At 38.8% G+C, this 25,780-nt stretch overlaps 1 protein-coding gene across 1 annotated transcript in view; it reads right to left on the reverse strand.

The window, feature by feature from the left end:
- LOC117402503 (exostosin-1-like) overlaps positions 1-25,780 on the reverse strand; it is a 321,233-nt gene that overhangs the window by 42,938 nt on the left and 252,515 nt on the right. The window contains exons 2-4 of the mRNA XM_034003718.3: positions 7,129-7,222; positions 5,565-5,672; positions 1,447-1,566 (exon numbers count right to left, since the gene is read on the reverse strand). Coding sequence (XP_033859609.1) covers positions 1,447-1,566; positions 5,565-5,672; positions 7,129-7,222 — 322 coding nt within the window. The remainder of the gene's footprint in view (positions 1-1,446; positions 1,567-5,564; positions 5,673-7,128; positions 7,223-25,780) is intronic.

A 25,780-nucleotide genomic window follows, 5' to 3' on the forward strand; every position in this document is an offset into this window, starting at 1 on the left:
TCCCCCCTTTAAAGTCCCTCGTCCCCTAGGGAACCAACAAAGTTCCGAAAACAACATAGGGGTCCTAGCCAGTGGCTGTCCAGCTTGGGGGCAGTGGCCCCGCTTCCGTTGGGGGCTGTACACCCAGACCAGCTCCCCCACTGTGAAGTGCCTCCCTCGTGCCCTGGTGTCATAGCTTCTCTTCTGCTGTCAGCCCACACTCTACAACTGGTTCCTGGCAAAGCCATGGGCCAACTCCAGGTGGTGCTACAGCAGTCTGGCATACTCCGGTCTGGGTGGTTTAGCGGAGGGGTCCAGCGGCTGGCTGAACACCATCTCAGCAGGGGTGCAAAGTTCCCGGCCCAACATCAAGAGTGAGGGGATGCAGGAAGTGAAGTCCTGCACTGTTGGGTGGCAGGCCAGGAGGACAAGGCGCTGTTGGTTGTCCCAGTCGTGTTGGTGAGTGGCGGTGGTGATGGCAATCTGGATTGCGAGCGTGTAGTTAAACCTCTCGACTAAGCCCTCGCTCTGCGGATGAAGGGGGGTTGTCCGTGTCTTGCAGATGAGACTGTGACAAAATAATAAGCCGAGTCCCCGATTGGTGGCTATTCTCCCATCTCCGACGTCCCTGAACACCTGCTGCCAATTAATTTCTTGACTCTGGATCACAGAACATTCCTGAACACGGTTATAGCAGACCCAGAGTCGTTACAATATATTAATAAAGCACTTTAAGTAGAACAAGTAACAAACTGTAGTAACAGCATTTTTAAAGGTTTTATAAAAACCTTATTTTTTGTGGGGTCAGATTTGACCAAATTTACTGTGGGGCTAAAAATTTGACAGTGTATTTTTTTTTTTTTATAACCCCATGCTAATTATGCCCATGGTACATTTTTTTCAACCAGTTACAAATCAGAATGCCCACAAAATGTTCTATTAGGAAGAAATGATTGCTTCCAAAGTTAATATACAGCCTATTTAATTACTTTGATTGATCTTGTTTCTTTGAGTTAATCAGATATATACTTTTCCATTTTCAATCCACCCATTTGATCCAGGATGAGCAGGTGTTCTGTGTACTGTCGATTTGAGACCAGCAGAACGTATTTCCAAATAGGTTCCCAACAGACACCAGACTGCAAAGGCTTCCTACTAATATCCATTTTCAAGAAGCACTCAGACTCCTTTCAAGCCAAGCGAAACATAAAAATGTTACACAGAAACGAGTTGAAGTCGCCACTGCGACTGTACAGCATAAAAAGAAAATTGGTGTAATAAAAATAGCAGTGCCTCCTCTGCTGTTCCACTACAACCATCAATTCCTCCCGATCTCTACTCTTGCACATTATAAAAAGGCAATCCATTATCCTTGCTGTCTCTTATCTGGCAAGTGAGTACAAAGCCTTCCCCACACTCCCACCCACCTCGGTTTAAATTAATGATTCCATAAATGGGAGCACTTACCTCTAATGTAGTTAATACTATTTTTTCTACAGATGAAAAATAGGCATCCCAGAGGAATTGGGTCTGCTGCCTGAGTGCCAATATTTTGTCATGGTCTACAGATCTAGTTATTGAAGGAATCTGAAAAAAAAACACACACACACACACACAAGAAGAATAAGAGCAATTATATGTAAGAACATAAGAATAAGAACAGAGGGTTCTCTAGCTGATAAAAATAAAATACATCAACATTCCTGTAAGCAGCTAATGGGTATATGCCTCGCCACAGGGACTTAATGACACCTGTCCCACTGAATGTTCCAGCATCCATTTAATAGACGCTATTGTGAATAAATGCCAGTGATACAGTTGCTTCTCAAAGTGTGGCATCATTATCAGAGCTGGAAAGAAAGGGTCAGATTTCATTTTGGCAAATCATTTTTTCTTTCATTTTTTAAAACTCCAAGTCAATATTCCCTGGTTTTATATCCTATCATTGTTTCTATAGCACCGTGACGAACTGGAACAGATAACAACAGCTTGGAGCTCAGTGGTTGACACAGGAGCCGCTTAGCTTGGGCAGTAGTATGCACTATCTTAACTGTTTCAGAATTTCTCCAGTTAGAGAGGATGAGGAGACCCCAGCTGAGTATGTGGCCAAATAAATAGTGGACTGAGTGTGTACAGCATATATTGGAGAGTAATAGTATCAAACGTATTTCTGTCCTCTCTCTCTGTCAAGTTTGAATCAAAATCCAATTCATTCCCAGGAGGTGAGAGCCGATAATTAACTGGTGACTGGACTCAAACCACAGACCAAAGTTACACTTTAACTATAGACTACTAGAGACCTTGTTTCTTAATGTACTGGACTTTAAACAAACAGTAACATGGGCTACATTGGGGTATACAATACAGCTAAACAAAGAATTAAAGCCCCTTTTCTCCAACACGTTCTGTCAGTTTGCCCCACTAACTGCCCATAAAAGGGTAGTGTAAATATATTATTTTAACTTATTTTTGGGCACACCATCCATGTAGCCGTTACTGCATTCACACTGGATCCATTTCCAAATGGACTCAGTCTAGGTTTGTTTCATTTAAAACAAATGTATCAATGTGCTTGCTGTTCACACTTATCTGCGAGCAAAGGGACAGAGATCATTTGGATGCAAGCTAAAGTTCTTTTTTTTTTGGTCCTTGTGGCGGGTTTATGTTGTGGTGTGTTTATGTTGTGTGTATGTATTGGTGCACGGAGTGTGGGTTATGTAGCATAGGTGATTTAAAATGTATATTTGTATTTAGGCACAAGGATTGCACAATAACTTTATATGCAGATTAAAGTGGGTATTTGTATGGGGGCATGGTGTTTATACACACTGTACATTAGTATTATGTAGAAATGTTGGTGTACAGTATGTGGAATGCACCAATCATGAAGCCGATATTTGTTTGACGCTGTTGCCGTAGTAACCAAATGCATGGTATTGAGCCGGACCATGTACAGCTACTGTAGCGCTGCTTCTACTTGATAAAAGAATGAAATCAACAGGGGAGGTGAAGAGTACTCTAATGTAAAATACTGTCATGGTAGGCAGACAAATACACGATTTGGTTCATAATATAAAGTCAAGACACTTAGTCAACATGGGTAACTTCTGCCTCTCCAGATGAGCTACCCAGACTTTAGTGGGTTAAAACCTGTACATTTTATTTAAAACGCAGGTTAGCCCATTTTGAAATGTCATTGCTGCTCTCCAAATGAGTGTTGTTTCTAAATATGACCATAATTCTATATCAGATATATGTGAAAATAAATTAGCAAAGTATCCTATGCTTTTTTCTACTGTTATTCAGCTGTAAAAGCAATACTTCTGTTTATTGCTGCAATTTCTAAAGAGGAAATATTTAACCCTCTAATCAACTTCTTGGCATTACTGTCTATTCTTGTTCTCTCTGTTTGCTGCATTTCATTTTCTCATTTACTTTCATCTTTTTTAATTTAAAACTGCCTTTTCTGAATTAATTACTCTTTACCTTGAAGCAAAAAAAAAATAATTAAAAAATTGGCAGGTAGCAGCTGTTAATACATTCAGTAATTAAAGTATATACTTATCATACATCTTTCAGTACATAATTAATGGGATAATTTATTAATGTAGCACATGGCTCAAAGAAATGTATCTATCTTGGAAGTTGTTGTCTGGATTAAAATGTCCAGATACTGTAGCTTTCCTAAATGGTTCATTTAAAAATATTTCAACATTTTTAAAGAAGTATACAACATGGGAGTACAGCTGTTACAAGAAGCATTTCTTGTTTTTAAGCTGTGTAGCAGGATGAAGGTGAGGAGGTGGGGTAAACCCTGACTTCCCGACAGGTGATGGCGCTAAACAATCGACCCTCAGGTCCGCACCAAGAAGTGACATACCTTAAGTATAGGGTCAGCTTGCGACGGCCATCTTGGGAAGGACAATCACACAGGTGTTTCGAGTTTTCGTCAAAGCCAATGTTTTTCCATGGACACAATCAGCTAGCGATTGGTCATGGAGGATTGATGGGGTGTGGCTTGGAGCATAAAATGGAATTGTGTTGATCCGCGGGGGAGTTGTGCTTGGGGAGACAGACTGGGAAGAGTGCTGCCTGGAAGGACTTGCTGTGTTTGTTTTGTTTACACCAGACTTGTGCTTTAACCCAGGGTTCCAGGGAGTAGGTGAGCGTGGACGCTGGGAGTGGATTTCGAGCAACTATCAGAGAACAGTTCCACTATGAGCCTGCCGGGGGTACTGGTCACAAGCACCTGGCCGAGACAGCAGCAGGAGGCGGATGCTTCCTTCCCGCAAGGAGTGAACATTGTTGTGTGCAGTGGTGAATGGGACTGTGGGGGTTATTGTGTTGTAATGTCACATATATTTAATAAAGCTCTGTTGCATCGAAACCACTGACTTTGTGTATTTATATACGCATTACACTCCACCCAGGGACAAGCTGCAAGCACAACAGTCAGCAAACGCTATTTGCTTAGGCCCAGTTTACCTAACTGTGACAGTGGGCAAAGGTTTTCAAAGTAATAACTTAAATGAGTATATATATATATATATATATATATATATATATATATATATATATATATATATATATATATATATATATATATATATTACACATGCAGCCACACCACACAAGGTACCTATGCCCTCCAGGTACAATTGTGTGAAACACATGGCCAACATTATGATGCATTATATCTACATTATGATCAATGAAATCTAAGTAAGTCATCATGACAGCCTTTGTTTTAGATTTTTTCATAGAAATAGAGCTGATGATCCAGTTTGGGTATTTGGGTACAATATTGTAAAAATAAACAGATAAAGACTTTAATTTTCAAAGACATCCATCAAACAGAAGTGGTCATGGCCACCATTTTTCACAAGGCATAGTACAGATGCTATCAAGGTGATGCATGCAGAAGGTAATGGCTGAAGATACCAGAATACATTGTTCTGTTTTAAAGCCTGGATTAAATACAGTTTGATATTCATGAAACTGCTCTAGAATGTTGTTGTTGCCACTACAGTATAGGTGGGACTCTGCTCTACCACAGATAGAGACAGACCAAGGTAATGTGTATGTTTCTATTCACTCGACAGAATCGGTTAACATGTGTTTCATGCACATACACTTAGTCAAACAATGTAAAATAGCTAAAAGTAAAAGAAAGAGATTGTAATTTGTTTCCTTGACAGGCCCTTAAAACTATACACAAAGGATTTTAAAAGATCAATTCACCACTAGTGCCACAACAAGCGTGGTCCATCTCTTAATCAGTGCTGTGACAAGCTCGATCCAGCTTGGGTCCATCTCTACTGGACATTGAAGGAACTTTCAACAGGAGGGATGATCCTTCAAGGTTTTTGTCTTCTCCATGTTAAAAAGCTCAAACATGAAATGGACCATGGTCAAATACCCCAAGAGATGTTATGGTTCCATTTTCATTTAAAGTTACTGTATTGGAAACATTTCCAAAAAAACTGTACAGTAGTATTACACCATGATTGATGTAAGGTAATGCAATATATTCATATTGACAGACAATGTTTAAGCACCATCAAACAAAATCAGACTTTCTCTACCTGCAATAAAAGTCTCTCATCTCCAATGACAGCTGCTTTACTCCAGTCGATGATCTCAGAGAAAGGCAGTTCCCAGCCATTACTTAATAACACAGGGATACAGGCAGCCTGAAAATAGAATTTAATATTTTAATAAACAGAGAAAGAGAGAGAGGCGGAAATGCCAAATTCATTTTGACTGCTGTGAGGTTAAATTTATCAACGTAGAACCATACATCAATGGAAATTAATTCTGTCTCAGTCTATTCTAATTCTGTTTTGTTGAAAGTGCTCAGACTTCTAAGTATGTACAAAAAAAAATTCTTACCAAGTTTGACATTGGCGTTGGGCTGTTATCCTTGAACTTTGTTGTATACACTATACATTGTAAGATTTCAGATTTGCCCCCTCAGAGAACACTGACATTCATAACCTATACACTCCATCTATATGTTGTCTAAAAGCATTCTTTTATTGTCTAGTGTTGTCCCTGGGCAATGCATTAATGCCATAAGCCTGTAGACTCTGCACCACAACTGCACAAACAATGGCACGAGTGCCAAAATAAATTTTTTTACATAAAACAATGCAATATAGCTTGGGCCTTTGCCGTCACTATATTACAACATCATCTAAGTACCCACGTAACTCACCCAAACTCTCTCTCTTCGACAGAGTATTTCTGGCTCCTTATATACAGCTGTGGCTGGAGCCTAATTCATCATCAATTATTCCATTATTCACTTCCAGCCACATTCTCACGGTGAGTTGGCAGAGAGAGATTAACTCCTTTTCTGCCAACTCAACACAAGCCATGTGTAGGGCCTCTGCCCTGTCACAGCAACCAAGCAGGAAACTTGGTGTCTCGTCATTGTAATGCTTAACTATATATTTATTTTTCAATCCTTAGTGAAATGCATTATTATTCAGAATTCAAGCACACTTATTATATTATAATTCTACAATACAGATATTGTTTGATATTATTCTATTTCATAAATCTCAGCATAGTAAAAGTGTCAACGAATTCACAGCAAAGCACTTGAAAAGTTATCGTACTTTTGCAATTGCAAACACGGTGAAGGGTTCATACAGATTAGAACCATAACCCTACCAAGGAACTCTCATGGCACAGTCGTACATGACTGTTTTTGAAACTGTACAGCAGGGCTGGGCAAACAATATCCAAAATTGACACTTCCTGTTCTGCTCTTTGATCTAACCAGTTTCTAAATTGTTTAATTGCCTTTCAAGCTTGAGATGTGCCTTCAGATTTCTAATACTTGTATATGTGGTAATGAATTTCTTGTTAAGTTGTTTAGGAAGGGGGGGGGGGAAAATCTATATCTACAGTATTTTGTGCCACTGTGTTTGAAATTAAGACAGGTTGTCAATACCAGTAACCCACACATCAGGGCTGCTGCCTGGAGTTGACTGAAGAGTGAGAAATGTGAACTGAAGATGTGTAATTCTGCAAGCCGGGGACTCTGTGTCCTTTTACACGTTTGGTTTCCAAGGGAACAGCTAAGTAATAAATGGAACAATGAACGGCAGGATGTTGTTGGCATAACATTAACCTACGCACCTGAAGGGCTTCCAAAAAGCGAAAGGAACCCAGCCTCCGACCCCGGGGAACTAGGCAGAAACTGGAGTTGTGCAGCAGCTCTTGATAATCGAACCTGAAACAAGACAGAACAAAGCATATTAAGCATGCGATCAAACAGAAGATTATGCAGTTGCGGGTCTTTAAATCATTTTCAGGTTCCTTGTGCATTTAACTAATAACAATAAAATCTCAGACAAAAGTTTATTCTTTGTGCTAGATCAGGGTCATTGTAAATAGATGTAGATTCTATGCAATGGTTTTCCAAATGCGTATGCATATGTAAAACCTTGTAGAACATTTAAAACACACACATTAAAACATTTCTAGACAGTTATTAAATAAGCCAACAGCAACTTTAGTATTTATATATTTATTAAATTCATTTAATAATATAAAGCAGGCTCTTTAGCTTCGTAGGGTCAAAAGATATAACACATTTTAATAATCTGTTTGTAACAGGGCGAGGAGCCCTGTACGTTGATTTTTAGAACAGGGTCCCCCTCCGCCCTGTTCAGTTTATTATTTTGTATTTGTTTTGTTGTATTTGTGGTTTATTATTATTATTTATTGTATTATTGTTATGGTGTATGATTGATGTATACATGTCGGCGAAGCGCCACGGGTTGTGTTATTGTTTTGTTTATAAATGTGACGGCGTAGCTGTGTGTTTTTATTATTTTGTTTAGTAGCGTGGATGGGAAGCCCCATCTACAGTAATTTAAAAAACTCGTGCAGATTGTGGCCGAGGGGTAATAGAATAATTGCCAGCTAGTTAAACCCCTCGGCCATGGTATAAAAGCCTGCAGCATTTTGCACTCAGTGTGGGTATTAGGAGCGAGAGCCTGTGTCCTGACGTCACCGCACGTCCACCCTGTCACACTGTTATTGTAGCTCTTCCATAATAGTTTTGAACACAATCTTCATGGAAAATATTTGTGGTTATTACACCTTTAAATTATTATCGATTCTATTTATTTATATAGACCACTCATTGCTGTGCAGTCTATGTGCTTAATTTAAAGCTGCAACTATGAGGTGCTGATCAATATCAAAAACGTGTCCATTACACCTCAATAGATACTTGAGTGTATGACCCCCTGATCGGTAGGCATATACAGTAGCATATAAACCCTTAATGGACCCTTATTATTATGCTGACTAAATGATATTTTAATGTCTTGCAAATTTCCCTAGTTCCAGCATTATGCATTAAGCCATTCAAAATCATTTATTTTTCTTTTATTTCCTTTTATTTTTCTTTTATTTATTTCTTAGCTGACACCCTTACAGGGCGACTTACAATTGTTACAAGATATCACATTATTTTTACATACAATTACCCATTTATACAGTTGGGTTTTTACTGGAGCAATCTAGGTAAAGTACCTTGCTCAAGGGTACAGCAGCAGTGTCCCCACCGGGATTTGAACCCACGACCCTCCGGTCAAGAGTCCAGAGCCCTAACCACTACTCCACACTGCTGTTTCTACACTCATGATAGCCCTAGATCTTGGAAAATCCCTGAAAAGGGTGTGCTTTTTTTTTTTTTTTTTTAAGTAATTCTGACTACTGGGGTCCATGTATCTGAAGATCTAGCTTTCATTCCCTAAACTCATATGAGAAAGATAATGATAATGTTTTGCTTAGTGTTTTGCCTAGAACAGCCTGTGAGATTCAGTAAGGCCCAGCTTCAAACCTATCTAGGTCTGGCTGTTCCCTAGATTTAATAACAGAAACAGGTACAGTCGCTAGTATTTAAAAGTTTGTATATGAATGTATTTGCCAAATGTCAAATAGCCATGGCCAGACCAGTTCATCAACTCTCAACACCTGACCCAGGAGAGTTGATGTACTTTGGTTCTCTGTAGCTGATTCATTAATGTTTTGTTAGGTGAACAATTCATGTTATGTTCGATGAATTACACACATACTGTGATAACCCACTCTATCGGTAATGTCTTCTCTTAAATTCCTGTTCTTGCATGTTTCACTGCACATCTTCCAGTGCAACTCTCCTCTACACATTCTTATTTACATAATAATAGATTGCAGACACCTGTAATTGCATGGCATTAGTCATCCCATGTAGCTCTGAATAGCTATAGGTGGAATTGTGACCTCTCAGAACTACATTTCCCATCATCCTCCTGCTCACATGTAACTGAGATGGATTAACCAGTGAGCAGGAGGATGATGGGAAATGTAGTTCCGAGAGGTCCATGCAGTTACATGGGAAGCCATATTGAGGGAGGGAATGCAATTTAAAGAAGTGGTAAAAATGTAAAGAAAAATAATAAAATAATACACACACCTTACGTAAACAGTTGTAGCAACACATGGGAACATGTAACACAATAAAAAGGTCCTTATGTACCCTTTAAATACAGTGTTTCTTTTAGAGTTTATACAAGCCCTGAATTACATTATGAGAGGTGAAAGTAATAACAATGTGATTGTGAAAGCCACTGCATCAGATATCAATGACAAAGCTCAATACTTGAATTGAAATAACTACTGTCAAATTAAAAATGCTCAACACACTCATTTAATATGTCAAATTTACAAAGCTCAAATAGTTAAAATGGAAACTGAAAATCTTTGTTTGCTAAATTGTTTGCTATTCAAATTACCAACTCATCATTTTTCCTATTTCTGTTAAGACTATTTTAAATCAATACTGAGCATTCTATTCAAGTGAAGTACAGTAATCCGTCGCATATCCGTCTGCGGTGGGACCAGAGTAAGGGCGGATATGTAAAAAGGCGGATAAATGAATCCTGTTTTAAATACCATTATACACAATAATTACTATATTCACACAATTATTGTTTTGAGATTCAACTTTTATTAGGGAGCTCCCTTAAATCCCTTGTTTAGAAAGATACAGAGTATTAATGCTTGTGACAGAGTAGCTGTCTGTCGTGTGGACGCGTGCATTCGCTGCTGAGTGACAGGCAGGAGATCAAGATGCAGGTTGAAGTTGATACGCCCCGCAGGCGAACAGGATTTATTTACATATCAACACACTGAACAGCTCACGTGACACTACCAGCAATGGTTACGCACGGAGCACATACAACACTGCGTACGAAAACTTTGGTAGGATCTACAATAACTGAACTAATATTATCTGTTCAATAATAAACTAACATTGCTGAAGAGATTGATCATGGCGGATGAACAGTTAGGGCGGATATGTGACGGATTACTGTACTTTCAATTCGCTACTTGGTCATTCTGCTCCAGTGCTGTGCTTTTGCAAACTGTCAATCACAGGGCATACCCCCGCCCACAATAATCATGGAACTCAGGGCTCAACTGTGCAGTCTGCCAACCCCTGCAACCAATGAGAGGCCTGATTGGATTGCATGTCATGTCCCATGTTACACAGGCTCGGTGTGTGAATATATAAACTGCGATCACTCTCTATTAGGCTGTGCACGTAATTGCCACTGGAGGGCCTACTTAGGTCTTCTGATTTTCAGTGTTTCACCCACACTTTGCAACTCTCCTTTAAGAATTCAATTGACTGGTAAGTCTTTTGTGTATCTTAATCACAGCTGAGAAAAGCATATATTAACACATTTCTCATTTGTGATTGAGATACACGAATGGCTTAACAGGTATCAACTGAATTCTTAAAAGAGAGTATAAAAGTCAGGGTAAAACAGTGAAAAAGTAAGTAAATCAGAAGCCCTAGGTATATTGCAAGTGCACGTCCAGGGATAGCAGTGTTTAGAATACACTATTTTTACTCCTATTTATTTAAATAAGAAAAATTCCATGTTTGTTATTATTATTACTTAGCAGATACCCTTATCCAGGGCAACTTACAATTGTTACAAGATATCACATTATTTTTACATACAATTACCCATTTATGCAGTTGGGTTTTTTACTGGAGCAATCTAGGTAAAGTACCTTGCTCAAGGGTACAGCAGTAGTGTCCCCCCACCTGGGATTGAACCCACAACCTTCCGGTCAAGAGTCCAGAGCCCTAACCACTACTCCACACTGCTGCCCTCCACAAGTGTTAATTCCACAAGTGTTGAAGAGACATTGGATTGTAATACTTTGTAAGGTTCTAGTTTTATAAAATAAACAGCTTTGTTTTAAAAAATAATAATAATATAAAGATGTGCTCCAATGCAATCACATTGATTGACTACCTGCATGCTTAAAGTACCCTCTGCACTTGTTGTTCAAAAGTAACCCTACTGATCATTATTACACTACTCCAGTAGCACAGCTAATGTTCATTGATTGATTCAGTATACTGCATGTCTATCTGTAATTATGCTCTCTATTCTCTCTGGAAATTAGCTATCAAGCTCATAATAAATATATTAAAAGAACTGAACGGGATGCCAGAAATGTCAGTAATATAACGTGTCCCCTGCCCCCAGGTGCTGTTGTTATTCTGTATATTGGTGTCTTCCACTTCATTCCATTTCACTCTTCTAACCATCTATCTAGCTGCTTGAGATTGTGGTTATGTTTCCAGGGAGACTGCAATCAAACTGACATGTTCATTAAGTCTAGTAGGGGCTACAGAAGGCTACAGAAGTGGTGTTTTTAAATGTGCTGTTTTGTTTATGCTGCTTTGCTTCTGATCACATGTCCTCATAATAAACAACTCTCTGATTTCTGTGGGGATGGGTGGGTATCCTGTGTCCAGGTACGCAGCCTGTGGGGATGGGTGGGTATCCTGTGTCCAGGTACGCAGCCTGTGGGGTTGGGTGGGTATCCTGTGTCCAGGTACGCAGCCTGTGGGGTTGGGTGGGTATCCTGTGTCCAGGTACGCAGCCTGTGGGGTTGGGTGGGTACCCTGTGTCCAGGTACGCAGCCTGTAGGGATGGGTGGGTATCCTGTGTCCAGGTATGCAGCCTGTGGGGTTGGGTGGGTATCCTGTGTCCAGGTACGCAGCCTGTGGGGTTGGGTGGGTATCCTGTGTCCAGGTACACAGCCTGTAGGGATGGGTGGGTATCCTGTGGCCAAGTACTCAACAGCATTTGTTTAAAAAAAGGACACAACTTAGATGTGGTAAATTATTTGTGAAGTTGGCCCTTGCAAAAACATGCAAAAAGTTATACTGATGTAAAATTACAATACTAGGCAGGTATACCACCCTTAAGAAACTAAAGCAGAAATGTTTGCTGATCACATTATTACCAGGAATGGCAACACAGTGGTAGTGATGCGCAAGCACAGGTGCTGATTATATGAGTGGAATGGATTGCCTGTGTGTGCTACCTGGTTCATTACATAAATCAATCAACCAACCAATCAACCAACCAACCAACCAACCTTTATTTAATATAGCGCCTTTCACAAAAGCAATGCCTCAAAGTGCTTTACATGGCTAAACCAGAAAATACAAGCAGGAAATACAATAATCACAGTAAATGAAAATACATGAGCAGGAGAGTAAATGCATAAATAAGAAGATAAAACATATAAATAAAAACAAGATCAGCGAAACAATAAAACCATCGAAGATAAAAGAAATCAATCATTTTAAGTTAAAAAAAGATAAAAAATAGTACATCAAAATGTATAAAAGTGTTACCAGTGCCACTGTGGTATCGGTTTCAGTGGAGCTGCTTGTGTAAATTAATGCCTGTTGATGAAACCCTTGTGAGCCTTTTACTTGCCATATTATTAACTGAAAAACAACCTTTGAACTTGACTCAGCTAGTGCTAAAAAGGGCAAGGTGTGTAAACTCTAAGGATTTTATAATGCTTTTTTTATGGGTTCAAGAAGGTAATGTTGGTCTGCTTGTGATACGAGTATCCAGTAATGATGGAACTTCATAAGCTGATATAAAATGCCTTTTTTGTACACAAAATAATTAAAATATGCAAATTAGGGATACATTAACATATTAAATTAACAGTCAACTAACTGGCATAGTAAAAGGCCTTAAAACACGGAACCCTTGCCCAAAAATAATAATAATAATAATAATAATAATAATAATAATAAAATATCCTTTCCTATACATACTCTATTAGATGGCAAATTTGATCACGTTGCTGTGATTTGCTGCTAAGAGTCTTGCGTGAACTGCAAACGCACCAGAAATCCGGACTGTCTGGCTGATAAACTCTTTCTATCGTGATGCTGTCACAGATAATCTGTGCTGTGTGTTATTAACTTGATGTGTCTGGTTTTCTTGTTTTGTAAAGCTAGACTGTAACAGACCTCAGATCCCAACCCCAGTCTTATAATGTGCAAGTAGGCTAATAGCAAACATTTTCAAAATGCAAGCCCCGTACACATCTAGGTCATCGGCACAGTAAAAGATACACTGTGCTTTAGTCTGTCTATCATGATTTAGGACTAGTGAAATGAATAGAACAATTTTGGTAGCTGCATATCAACAGCTCTTATATTCCACAAGGTTTGCCTTCACCGCAATAGCGTTCCTTAACCTGAATCTGCAGCTACAGGGGAACCTAAAGTGACCTTCCTTGAATAACTGCAGCTATGAAGTAATCAAAATGCCTGGTGTTCGCAGAATGTTTTCTAACTTATCCCTGTGATCAGATGTTTAGTTCACATTCATTGTTTGTTATTTTGGTGGTGCTGTATTTATGCAAGGTTCTGATGCCGTTTTGGAGAGAGATGCTCACAAAAAACAAAACATTGCTGGAGAAGTGGACAAGATTCTCTTCAAGCTGCATTGCTCCAGACAGATTTCGGGTCAGATGCTGAGAGTGAAATTAATGTGGAAATCTTTAAGTAAATGCAATTCGTGGTTGTATGCTCTTGGTTGTTCAAAAAATTGTTTTAAATCGAACAATGATGCAAGTTAACCCTTTGTCAGTGTGGCAATAACTTTGCTCCTATGGAAGGGCATGCAAATGCACCACACATTCACAGCATTCCCTGTAAGGCTAAAATGTGCGCATTCTTTGCAATAACTGGCAACAACCTTTGCACTCATTATGAGTCAATACCATTAAAAGATCATATTGCCAGTCGTGAACATGTAGAGCACAAGAAAGCAGATAAGACGGCAGCAATGCCAAAGCACTGCATTCTTCTGTGCTGAAAAATAAGGTACTGCTCTGCGCTCAGACGGGGCTTTCCCGAAGTAAGAAAGTAAGCCAAATTAATTGCGTGTTTAATTATTGTTTAGTTTATTTCTTTCCACGCTACCTGCCTTTGATAAAGCTATAATTAGCAATATTAAACAATGGCCTTTTCTTAATTACATTATGTTATCTGATGATTTTTTTATTATTATTGTAATGCCAGCAATAGGATAAACAGGTATTTTCCCCATCATTTGTAGACTGAACTACAGTGTCAGTGGAAGACTGTAAGTATGATTCTCACAGCAGTGCTGACATTTATTTTCTGAACTGTTGTAACAGAATTCTTAGTTTTCCTGGTTATTTTAATACCAGCAATGAGCCAAGTGATCTCGATAAACATGATGACAGGTTTGAAGTGTCTTCAGGTGCTTTACTTACTATTACAGCAACAAGAGTCTCATTAAACAAAACTCTTGGATTTAATAAAAAATAGAAAAAAAACATAATTGTGGTAATATTTATAAATTTACTTATTTTAACTATCAAGATTATATTTATATTCAAATGCCATGTTTAATTCTTAATATGTTGATAAAAGGTGGGGAGAAAAAACGGAATTGTCCATTTTTGAAAAACAGAATTTGCTATTCCCAAAAATGGAATATCAGTAGGCTCATTACAATTGACGGCAGTACAGACGCTTCCAGGCTGGGCGTTGCCTTCACTGGTTTGCAAAAAAACTAACAACACAGCACACACAAAAACACTCTACTCCTTCTAGAACTCTCTACTCCTTCTAGAACTCTCTCTCCCCAACTGGGAGGCTGAGGCCTCTTTTTATGCCAGGTGGCTGAGTAATAATTGAATAATTAATTGGTGGATTGCTCCCACCTGAAGCAATAAACCTGGGCAGGGAGGAGAATTTAACTCCTTCCCTGCCAGTATTTCTAAGGGCAGAGCCCTGCTCTGCCACAGTGTGCCTGTTGTGTATCCAGTAAAACACCCTGTTCCTCCTGTGCAACGGTACTTTATTGCAACAACAGTTAATGCTGACTTAGCATGTCCATTCACAAAAGTTGTCTCTACTTTGTAAACAGCTTTTTTCAGCTACTCAACTCACCTTGTGTGCTCACAACAAGAATGCATATAACCTTGGTTTAAGTACATGTGTAGCGCACGTGCACACCAGTCACTCAATAACTAACATAACAAGTAATTAGTTGAATGTGCTAATCACACACTGTACAGGCAAAGGGGATGAATTGAGAATCAATGGGCAGCAACACAAAATCATGCTGCCTAAATGAGAAAAAACAGGAGTCTGTAGAGCAGCGAAAGGAATCGATACTGTCAATAGTGTCCCTTCTGTTAAAACCCCTTGTAGAAGAGAGGTTTAGAATATATATGTATATAGTGCAGCCTTTTGAGCACACAAGCACTCTCTTAAAAGGCAAAAAAAAAGGAAGTTTAGATAAAATACATGTGTTCTTTATTCAATACGCTTGGTGGTGACATTCAGAAGAGTTATTTTCAGCAATTCAATTACTGAAGCTACTATTGAGAAGTATGCTATAAAGTAAATTCTTAAAGGGTAAGTAGCGGGGTTCCGAAAAATATAGAGTTACACGTCCCCACATGTTGCTACAACTGTTTAAATAATGTACCTGTCATTTTTCTTTTCATTGTTAACATCCTGACAACTTTTTACACTTATAACTTTAAAGTCTGTTTCAAAGCTCTTTCAAAATGGCCACTGTAGTGCACTGATAGTGTAAGGATTATTGCCCACATTGTCAAACAGGTAACACAGCAATAACAATCCATGATGTGGTATGGAACAGAAAAGCCAAAGCACTTGTTATGTTTTTTTTGTTTTTTTTTAAATCTTTTCCTGCAGTGATTTAGAGGACAGATCTCGAACCCCCATGCACTAGAGCGGACATTTTGAAAAGAGCTTTGAAACAGACTTTAAAGTTATAAGTCTAAAAAACTGTCAGGATTTTAACAACGAAAAGAAAAATGACAGGTACATTATTTAAACAGTTGTAACAAACCATGGGGATGTACAATGCTATATTTTTCAGAACCCTGCTACTGCAGTAGTGTGGAGTAGTGGTTAGGGCTCTGGACTCTTGACCGGAGGGTTGTGGGTTCAATCCCCAGTGGGGGACACTGCTGTTATACCCTTGAGCAAGGTACTTTACCTAGATTGCTCCAGTAAAAACCCAACTGTATAAATGGGTAATTGTATGTAAAAATAATGTGATATCTGTATAATGTGAAATAATGTATAATGTGATATGTTGTAACAATTGTAAGTCGCCCTGGATAAGGGCGTCTGCTAAGAAATAAATAATAATAATAATAATACTTACTCTTTAAAAATAACTTGCTAAACTGTTTATTGTAACCGTATATATATATATATATATATATATATATATATATATAAATTGTATTGTTTTATTTTTAGTGGATTTTTTTTTTTTTTTCGCCTAAATAATAGCAACTCATTACAACTCACTTACACATTTACTGATTACTAGGGGAATAAGCAATATGGCAACGAGAGCTTAGTGGGGATAGAGAAAAAAAATGGCACTAAAAACTAACCCCAGATTTGATACCGTTCAGTTTTTTTCAGTGTAGACATACTTAAGTTACTTGAGAAGTGAGGGTCAATTGCAGCGAACTAAATTTGAGAGTACTAACTGGTGATGACCCTGTGGTTAGTGCAGAGGACGGTACTAAACTAGTATGCAAGTTAATACCAATTGCAACAAACTAAGCAGCTCAAGATAGTCCCCAGCTGCGTACTAAAATGTTCTCAATTGCAATGAACCCAAAATTATTACAGCTGCCCCCTAGAGCAGGGGTTTTCAACCAGGGGTACTTATAAGGGTCATAGGGGGTACGCAGGATGACTCAGAAATGCAGAAATACAAATCAAAGTAAAAAATAATTACCTTGAATTTTTTTTTTTTTTAATGGTATTATATATTCTTTAAAACACTGTGTAAAATTATTATCTTTGTTTAGCAGCTCAAAGTGAACCGCTGATGAAAAAACACACACAGAATCTATCACGTCCTCATTTTCCACCTGTATGCATGTGCGATTTCAATTGAGTGGATTTCCATTCTGATATATAGGTAACATTATTATGCTGGTTTTATTAATAATAATAATAATAATAATAATAATAATAATAATAATAATAATAATAATAATAATAATAATAATAAAAAGATTATCATTGTTAGTTATTATAGTTTTATCTTGAGGTTAATGTTTTAGATGTTGTAAACATTTTAAAACGCACACATAATTATGCTGAGGTGGGAAGTAAATGGTAACATGATAAACATTCACAGTGCAGATAATTTTGTATTATTTATAATGACTTTGCTGAATAGAAATCGAATATGACTGTTTCCAAAGACATTCCTAAATACTGTCTTTTAATTCTGTGCATCCAGACATGTAATTAAATGCTGTTTGATATTTGATTAGATATAAAATAAACGGTGGGGGGGGGGGGGGGGGACAGATTATTCTGCCTTTTATTGTAACTGTGATATCATTCAGTGAGCGAAAATTGTAAAGGGTACTTTAGCTGAAACCTATCGGCAGAAGGGGTACAGTTTCAAAAAAAGGTTGAAAATCCCTGCCCCAGGGGATAGTGTAGCGACCTGAGGGACTGTAGAGGGTGCTGCACCCTGAAAGGACTCTTCTATGTTGTTAGAAAACGGGGAGAGAGGGAGTAGCTAGGTGAGGGTTAGTGAAGGAGGAAGGGAGTGTGTGTGTCTGTGTGTGTGTGTCTGTGGGGAAGGTTCATGAGTTTATAGCAGTCCAGTCGGATCACCCCCAGGTGAGGAATGGTGCAGTTCCCGCAGTTGCCAGGCAGCCGGGTCGGCTGAGTGGGTCAGGGGGTGGGTTTAGGCTGGGTGGGTATAAGGCAGGGGAAATACGTCAGAGCAGGAGTGATGAATGAGAACGATTGAGAGCAGACAGAAAAGTACAATTGCAGTAAATAAGCCTATGAGGGTTAGCGAGAACGAGAGCTGTGTAGTGGCTGTGAGAACGACTGGAGTAGCAACAAGAATAGAGGACAGTCTATAGAGATCAATTATATAAGCAAGGGGGTTTATTGTTTTGGTGTGGTCTCAGCCCATAGGGACCGAGTGTTAAAGAGAATAAAAAGCAGATATTCCGTTTGCACCTGCAATTTCTGTTTAAAGAAAATAAGAGACCCTGTGTCGCCACAATACTAAAACACTGTACTAACTTAGTCCAGCATTGACTTTAGACTAAAGTTGTGGTATTGTACAGCTAAACAAATGTGAAGAATCTCAAAATGTATTGCCAACATTTATGGAACTGAACTATTCCAAACATTAAATACAATAATTTGAAGTCAAAATGTTTGCCAAAGTAGTTTCATTCTTATTCAAATTATAGCCTTGGCCTATATTATTATTCTTAATTATAAGTACCTTATACCCCTATTTGTAATGGCAACGAACAGTAGTTAAATACTATATTGTGCATGGATATTAAATGAGTGTAAAACTAAATAGGGTGTCGTTCATTGATTGTATGACGGCCAATGCATCTTGTGATTGTTGTTTATTGTGTCCTATTAGAAATTAAATCATAGGAATATTATTGTGCAGAAGCTCATTATTATTTCTTTATTTAGCAGACGCCTTTATCCAAGGCGACTTACAGAGACTAGGGTGTGTGAACTACGCATCAGCTGCAGAGTCCCTTACAATTACATCTCACCTGAAAGACGGAGCACAAGGAGGTTAAGTGACTTGCTCAGGGTCACACAATGAGTCAGTGGCTGAGGTGGGATTTGAACCGGGGACCTTCTGGTTACAAGCCCTTTTCTTTAACAACTGGACCACACAGTCTCAGAATTAAAGAAAATGTTCTTCTTTAACAGTCTAGAAATGTTCTCTAAAAGAATGATAAGGGGAACAGACTTTAAATTACTTGTGTGTTTTGTAAATAGGGCCTTTATTGTTATTATTTATTAATAATAAAATAAACATAAATAATAATAAACATAAACAAATACTAATTGGAATTTAACCTTGAAGCATAGTACTATGGTACAAGGGCTTTTGTTTTCTGAAAATGGCAATGTACTGGAACCTAAGATGTTATCACATAGTGGCATTGTGGTCAAATAAATACAGAAAAGGACAAAGGGAGATCATCAGTATAGAGGGCTTGCTGGGTCAAAAGATCCTTCAGCGATTCTTGAAGATCCAGGACTAAAAATGAATGTTTGCATAACTTCCTGAAGTAAAAGTAAATGTATGCATATCACTTGACCCAGTACTGCCTTACCTTTACGTAAAATGCATACAAACCAGAACTATCTTTCCTGGGTAAATCATTTCTAGATTAATAATCAACAATCAATTGCTTGTTATATATACTATGACTACTACAACTACTACTAATAATAATAATAACAATAAAACGATGCATAGACTAGATACATTACTAATCACTTAATGCCTAATTATTGGAATTGGACTATTAATCCAAACACATGTAAGTGTAAAGTTCACCTCTCTGAGGTCGGTTCATTTATTTTCACAGCTCTGGCATGTCAGGCACAAATAGTGCAGTGCACTGTAGTTTGCCCATGTTTTTGGAGTTGAGGATACATATAAGGAAATATTGCATTATTCGGTAATCAGTTTTAGGGAAGTTCACTTGATTGGCTTGTGTGAAACCCTGAAAGAGCACCCTGAAAACAAGATGTTGATTGTATACACTATACACAACTACTCCAACAAGTGTCCCGGACAGTAAACTGTACATTAAATATTGGGGACAGTGCTCCTTTTAATATTGAACTTGCTCTATGATGATATTAGAAGTGTGTATTTGTGTACAGCATGGCACATAAAGGTATTGCAGTACCCAAGCTAATAATAACCTTGACTGTTCAAGCTGCATAGATCAACATGCATGTCTGGCTTCACAAACAACGTATCAGTTCTTCACAAAAAACAATAACAAACACAATGAATTGCTGTTTTAATGTAGAACCCACACAAATTACCTGACAAAGCATTACAAATGTTTTTTTCTCAGCTAATCGGCAAGGTGCCAATTAGTTATTTCAGTGCAGGTTTTACTTGCATTTAATCTAATCTCTCTTTTCATTTTATCTGCATCTTTACTGTTTCAAGAACAGTAAAGCAACATATCTGCCACTTTGAGATATCAAGGCCATACATTTTCTCTGCCACTGTAAACAGATAAAGCAAGATAACGCTATAAAACAAGTGGGGGAAATGCTGCATCTGCAAAGGGAACGTAATGCATTTTTTATAAGAAGTTAATCCGTTTCTTGTATAACTCAATCTAAATCAAATTACCAGGTTACAATGCTGTCAGTTACTGTAGTAATTAGATAGAGCTTCTCTTCCCTGGAGCTAAAGAGACTTAAAGGAAAGAAAAGGGAACAGTCAGATTATATTTACGCTTACATTTTCCTCAGTCCAGTGAAAGATGAATCTACAGGACTGGCAGTTGTTTCATTGGAAAGGGGGGTTTGATGAATTAGGTTTTAAATGAAAAGCACAAGAAAAAGGCATTTTGGAGGCAATACTCAGACATCTGTAAACTGTTAAATCAGCTTGTTTTATGCCTGGGATATTATTTAGCAGGTTTTCTTAAGCAATTGTACAGAGCCCGGGAGGGGAATTGAGAGAAAAAATAAATCTCTCGTGTGCACGTCTTACTATCTCGTGCACACGATATAATCTCTCGTGTGCACGTCTTACTATCTCGTGCACACGATATAATCTCTCGTGTGCACGTCTTACTATCTCGTGCACACGATATAATCTCTCGTGTGCACGTTTTACTATCTCGTGCACACGATATAATCTCTCGTGTGCACGTCTTACTATCTCGTGCACACGATATAATCTCTCGTGTGCACGTCTTACTATCTCGTGCACACGATATAATCTCTCGTGTGCACGTTTTACTATCTTGTGCACACGATATTATCTCTTGTGTGCACGTCTTACTATCTCGTGCACACGATATAATCTCTCGTGTGCACGTCTTACTATCTCGTGCACACGATATAATCTCTCGTGTGCACGTCTTACTATCTCGTGGCCACGATATAATCTCTCGTGTGCACGTCTTACTATCTCGTGGCCACGATATAATCTCTCGTGTGCACGTCTTACTATCTCGTGGCCACGATATAATCTCTCGTGTGCACGTCTTACTATCTCGTGGCCACGATATAATCTCTTGTGTGCACGTCTTACTATCTCGTGCACACGATATAATCTCTCGTGTGCACGTCTTACTATCTTGTGCACACGATATTATCTCTCGTGTGCACATCTTACTATCTCGTGGCCACGATATAATCTCTCGTGTGCACGTCTTGCTATCTCGTGGCCACGATATAATCTCTCGTGTGCACGTCTTACTATCTCATGCACACGATATAATCTCTCGTGTGCACATTTTACTATCTCATGCACACGATATAATCTCTCGTGTGCACGTCTTGCTATCTCGTGCACACGATATAATCTCTCGTGTGCACGTCTTACTATCTCATGCACACGATATAATCTCTCGTGTGCACGTCTTGCTATCTCGTGCACACGATATAATCTCTCGTGTGCACGTCTTGCTATCTCGTGGCCACGATATAATCTCTCGTGTGCACGTCTTACCGAGATACCTATGTCATGCGCACTAGATATTATCTCGTGGCCACGAGATAGTAAGACATGAGTACAAGATATACAGTATATTTTTTTTCTCTCATGTCCCCTCCTGGGATCCGTACAATTGCTAAACCAGCTTAGATATTACAAACCATGGTGCCAGTACCTTAAGGTTGGAAAGCCGACTGATTTCAGATGCTTTCCTGTCAGTTCTGCAGTTTAGTTATCAGGTATTTGTGGATTGATTCTCAATTGGAATACTACCCTTTAAGCCGACAAATGAGGGGATCTTACATTTAAATGCAGCAAGATCAGAATTCAGGGAAGCCAAAGAGCCACCCCATTTCTGTTTTAATTACCATGTGTAATCAACTGGCATCTCAGCACAATGAAATGAATGGAAAATCAAGGGCTGGATGTGAATCGGTAACCTAATGGTTAAAAGACGAACAGCTTACATTTCAACTAAGGACCAAGCTGTGTATTTGAGAGGATAGTGCGTGTCTTATGCAGATGTCAGCTACTAGGATGTGATACATTACCCATGGATTTACATGATCTGAACTTTATACACACACACTCAGTTATGAACAACTTTAAACAGTTACATTGTGTAGCCGTGGCTCTCAGTTATTATTATTTATTATTTATTTCTTAGCAGATGCCCTACCTACACCATACAGTATTTAATCTTTGCTTTTTACGTTTCCTTTCCAACACAAACACAAGCAGAGCATTGTTTGCACACTGATCTACAAGTCAATAGAGTGAAGACAGAGAGTATTGATGAGGAGCTGTTTTGGTTTGCAGTTTATTACAAGAACACAAGGGGACAGCCTTGACACCAGAACGTCACAGAGGTTCTCTGGAGTTGTCTACACCTCTGTAACTGCTAGCTAAAGACTTCAGGTCCCTTAAACAAAAAAGCACAAAATAAAGCATACATTTAAACAAGCTTCTATGGATTCTTTTCTTCACTGAAAGAATGTAATTGTTGTTATATTACCGTCAATCGGGTATTCGATTCTACACTTTCTATTGTCGTCTTCTGCACAATGAAAATGCTTTCATACTTGGCTACTGTATTTTTCACAGCACAACTGCAGATCTATTACTACTTGTGTCCAACAGTATTCACTCCAGCCTGAATGAATCAAGTCTCAACGTAGTAACCTGCATCTCTACTTTCATGAACAATTCAGAAAACAACATACAATTTAAATTCATTTAGCTTTTCAAATACGTTTCCTTAAAACCTGGATGGACCCGCTGTCTACTGTGTCCTGGCGAGCAATTGAAAAAGCTTTAGTATCCCGTACTAGATTACAAGAAGCTTTATTCACAGGGTTTACTTCATGGCCCTATTGTAGCTTACTCGATTGCATGCTGGAAAGCGGCTGGAAAAGCATATGGGAATCAAAATTAAATGGCATCTACTATTCTCCTATTTGGCATAATAAAGATCTTTTGTCTGGTAGACAGCCTTTCTTCTCAATGTCACGGTCTAAAAAAGATATCAATACCTTAAATGATATATTTAATAGGGATGATCTTCTCAGTTTCCAGGATTTATGTTCAATTTTTGATTTTCCTGGTTCATCTTTTCTTTTCTATCTAAGACTTCGATCTGCCCTGCGAGGTTATATGGTTCCCTGGGGGTCTGAACTACAACTACATCCTATTAGAAAATGGATTTCCACAGGGGGCTCCTCTAGGGGGTGGTCTCTGAGATTTATTTGCATTTACTGAAAGCCTCTTACAAGTCTTTGTCCTTAACTGCTTTATGGGAAAGAGATTTGGCTATAGTTGATAGACCAACTGAATGGGAAGCAGTTTGGGACAACATATTTGGAGCTTCAAAAAACTCTAATCATCAGTTAATTCATTTCAAGATTTCCCATAGATCTTATTTAACCCCCTGTAGAAGCTTCCTTATGGGTATTACTTGAATCCACACTGTGGGCTTTGCTCTCTTGGTGTTCCTGGTACCTTATCACATGTTTTATGGGAATGTCCTGATGTTTTTGTATTCTGGGGTCGGGTAGGCTTCGACTTTATCTAATCTGATCAGCAAGGATTTACCTTTAGAACCAATACATCTGCTACTTAATGAGGACTCTGATCTTCATTTATCTGAACGTCAACGTAAAAATTGGCTGGCTGGTCTAATGGCAGCAAAAAAAACAAACGCTGACTCCCCCCTCACCTGTTACCTTTGCGACAATGGCTGTTTAATTGTAAAGAGATTATTCTGTTGGAACTTTCTACAGCCCAAATAAATAAAGCCAAATCATCCACGCTGGTAACATGGGGGGAAGCAGCAGCTAAAGTATCCTTGCTGTTGGACTCTGCAACAGTTTGAATGAGCTCTATGTGCTTTGGTTGTACACTGTATTTTTTCACTTTTTTGTTTTTTTTGCTTTATCTATGGGTCCAGGGAAGTTTACAGGTTGCCGGGGGAGGGAGGAGGTGGGATATATTATACTGTATGTTATTCAGTTCTGTATGTTAATTCTGAAGAACAAATACAAATTTGATGTTAAAAAAAGAAAACAATGTACAATTAGTATAGTTTTTTAAACTGCACATCAAGCAAGATACACACCACGCATCTGAAATGTTCATGTCCAGTAATGTCCTCCCTCTTTTTATATGGGCACTTCAATATTTGAGATTAATGTACACATTAAAATAGATAGAACCCTGGTTCAACATCTCATTCTTCAAAAGGATTGTTCCCTTCCAACTAAATGACCGCAGTAGTAACAGCATGTTCCAGAGGGCAAGTTGAAATGATCAGTATGGTTGTTACATTTGCAAGAAATCCCATTGGAAACAGTACAGTTCTTTGCTGTAGACTTTACTTTGGAAACAGTACAGTAAAAACATGTCTTCAATTGAAAACTATGCAAGAGGAAACCTCACTGCCTAAATTGCAATTTCCTGTGTCATCAAAAAAAGTGTGGCCAGAAGGAGAAAAGACGCACTTTGCAGTAAGAGCACTGGCCCATTAAGAAACTGTGACTGGCGCGTGTGCGTGCAGAACAGAACTGTAGTTGAGTTCCAGTGAGTATGTTTTCTGTAGGGGCAGTGCAGCTGGGACTGCAGAGAACCCACACTCCCTGGGACCGGACGTGCTTCGCAGAAACTCAGTTTATATCCTTTTTTTTTTTTTTTTTTTTTTTTAAATGTAGTCGTCCAATGGTTTTTTACCCCGCCTTTCTCCCCAATTTGGAATGCCCAATTGCTATTTATATCCCGGTTCACTGCTGCAACCCCCAGACGACTCCGGAAACGGAGGCTGGAACACGTGTCCTCCGAAAGGTGTTCCTACCAATCTGTCATTTTTCACACTGTGGATCCACAGCGAGGCCACCAGACCTATAGTGCCGGAAGAAAACACAGATCTGAATGGCTCCACTGAAGAACCGCAGGCGCCCTATCGGCCACAGGGGTTGCTGGTGCGTGGTGAATCGTGGATTCCCCTGCCGACCTAAGCCTTCCCTACCTGGGCAGCGCTTGGCCAATTGTGCACCGCCCCGTAGGAACCCCCGGTCACGATCGGCAGTAACATAGCCTGGATTCGAACCTGCGATCTCCAGACTATAGGGCGCATCCTGCACTCCACGCGGAGCGCCTTTACTAGATGTGCCACTCTGGAGCCCCAGTTTATATCCTTTTATTACTCTGGAGCCCCAGTTTATATCCTTTTATTACTCTGGAGCCCCAGTTTATATCCTTTTATTATTATTATTATTATTATTATTATTATTATTATTATTATTATTATGATTTAGCAGATGCTTTTATCCAAGGCGACTTACAGAGACTAGGGTGTGTGAACTATGCAACAG

Source organism: Acipenser ruthenus, chromosome 5 (genome assembly GCF_902713425.1).
Source record: "Acipenser ruthenus chromosome 5, fAciRut3.2 maternal haplotype, whole genome shotgun sequence".
NCBI classification, from domain to species: domain Eukaryota; kingdom Metazoa; phylum Chordata; class Actinopteri; order Acipenseriformes; family Acipenseridae; genus Acipenser; species Acipenser ruthenus.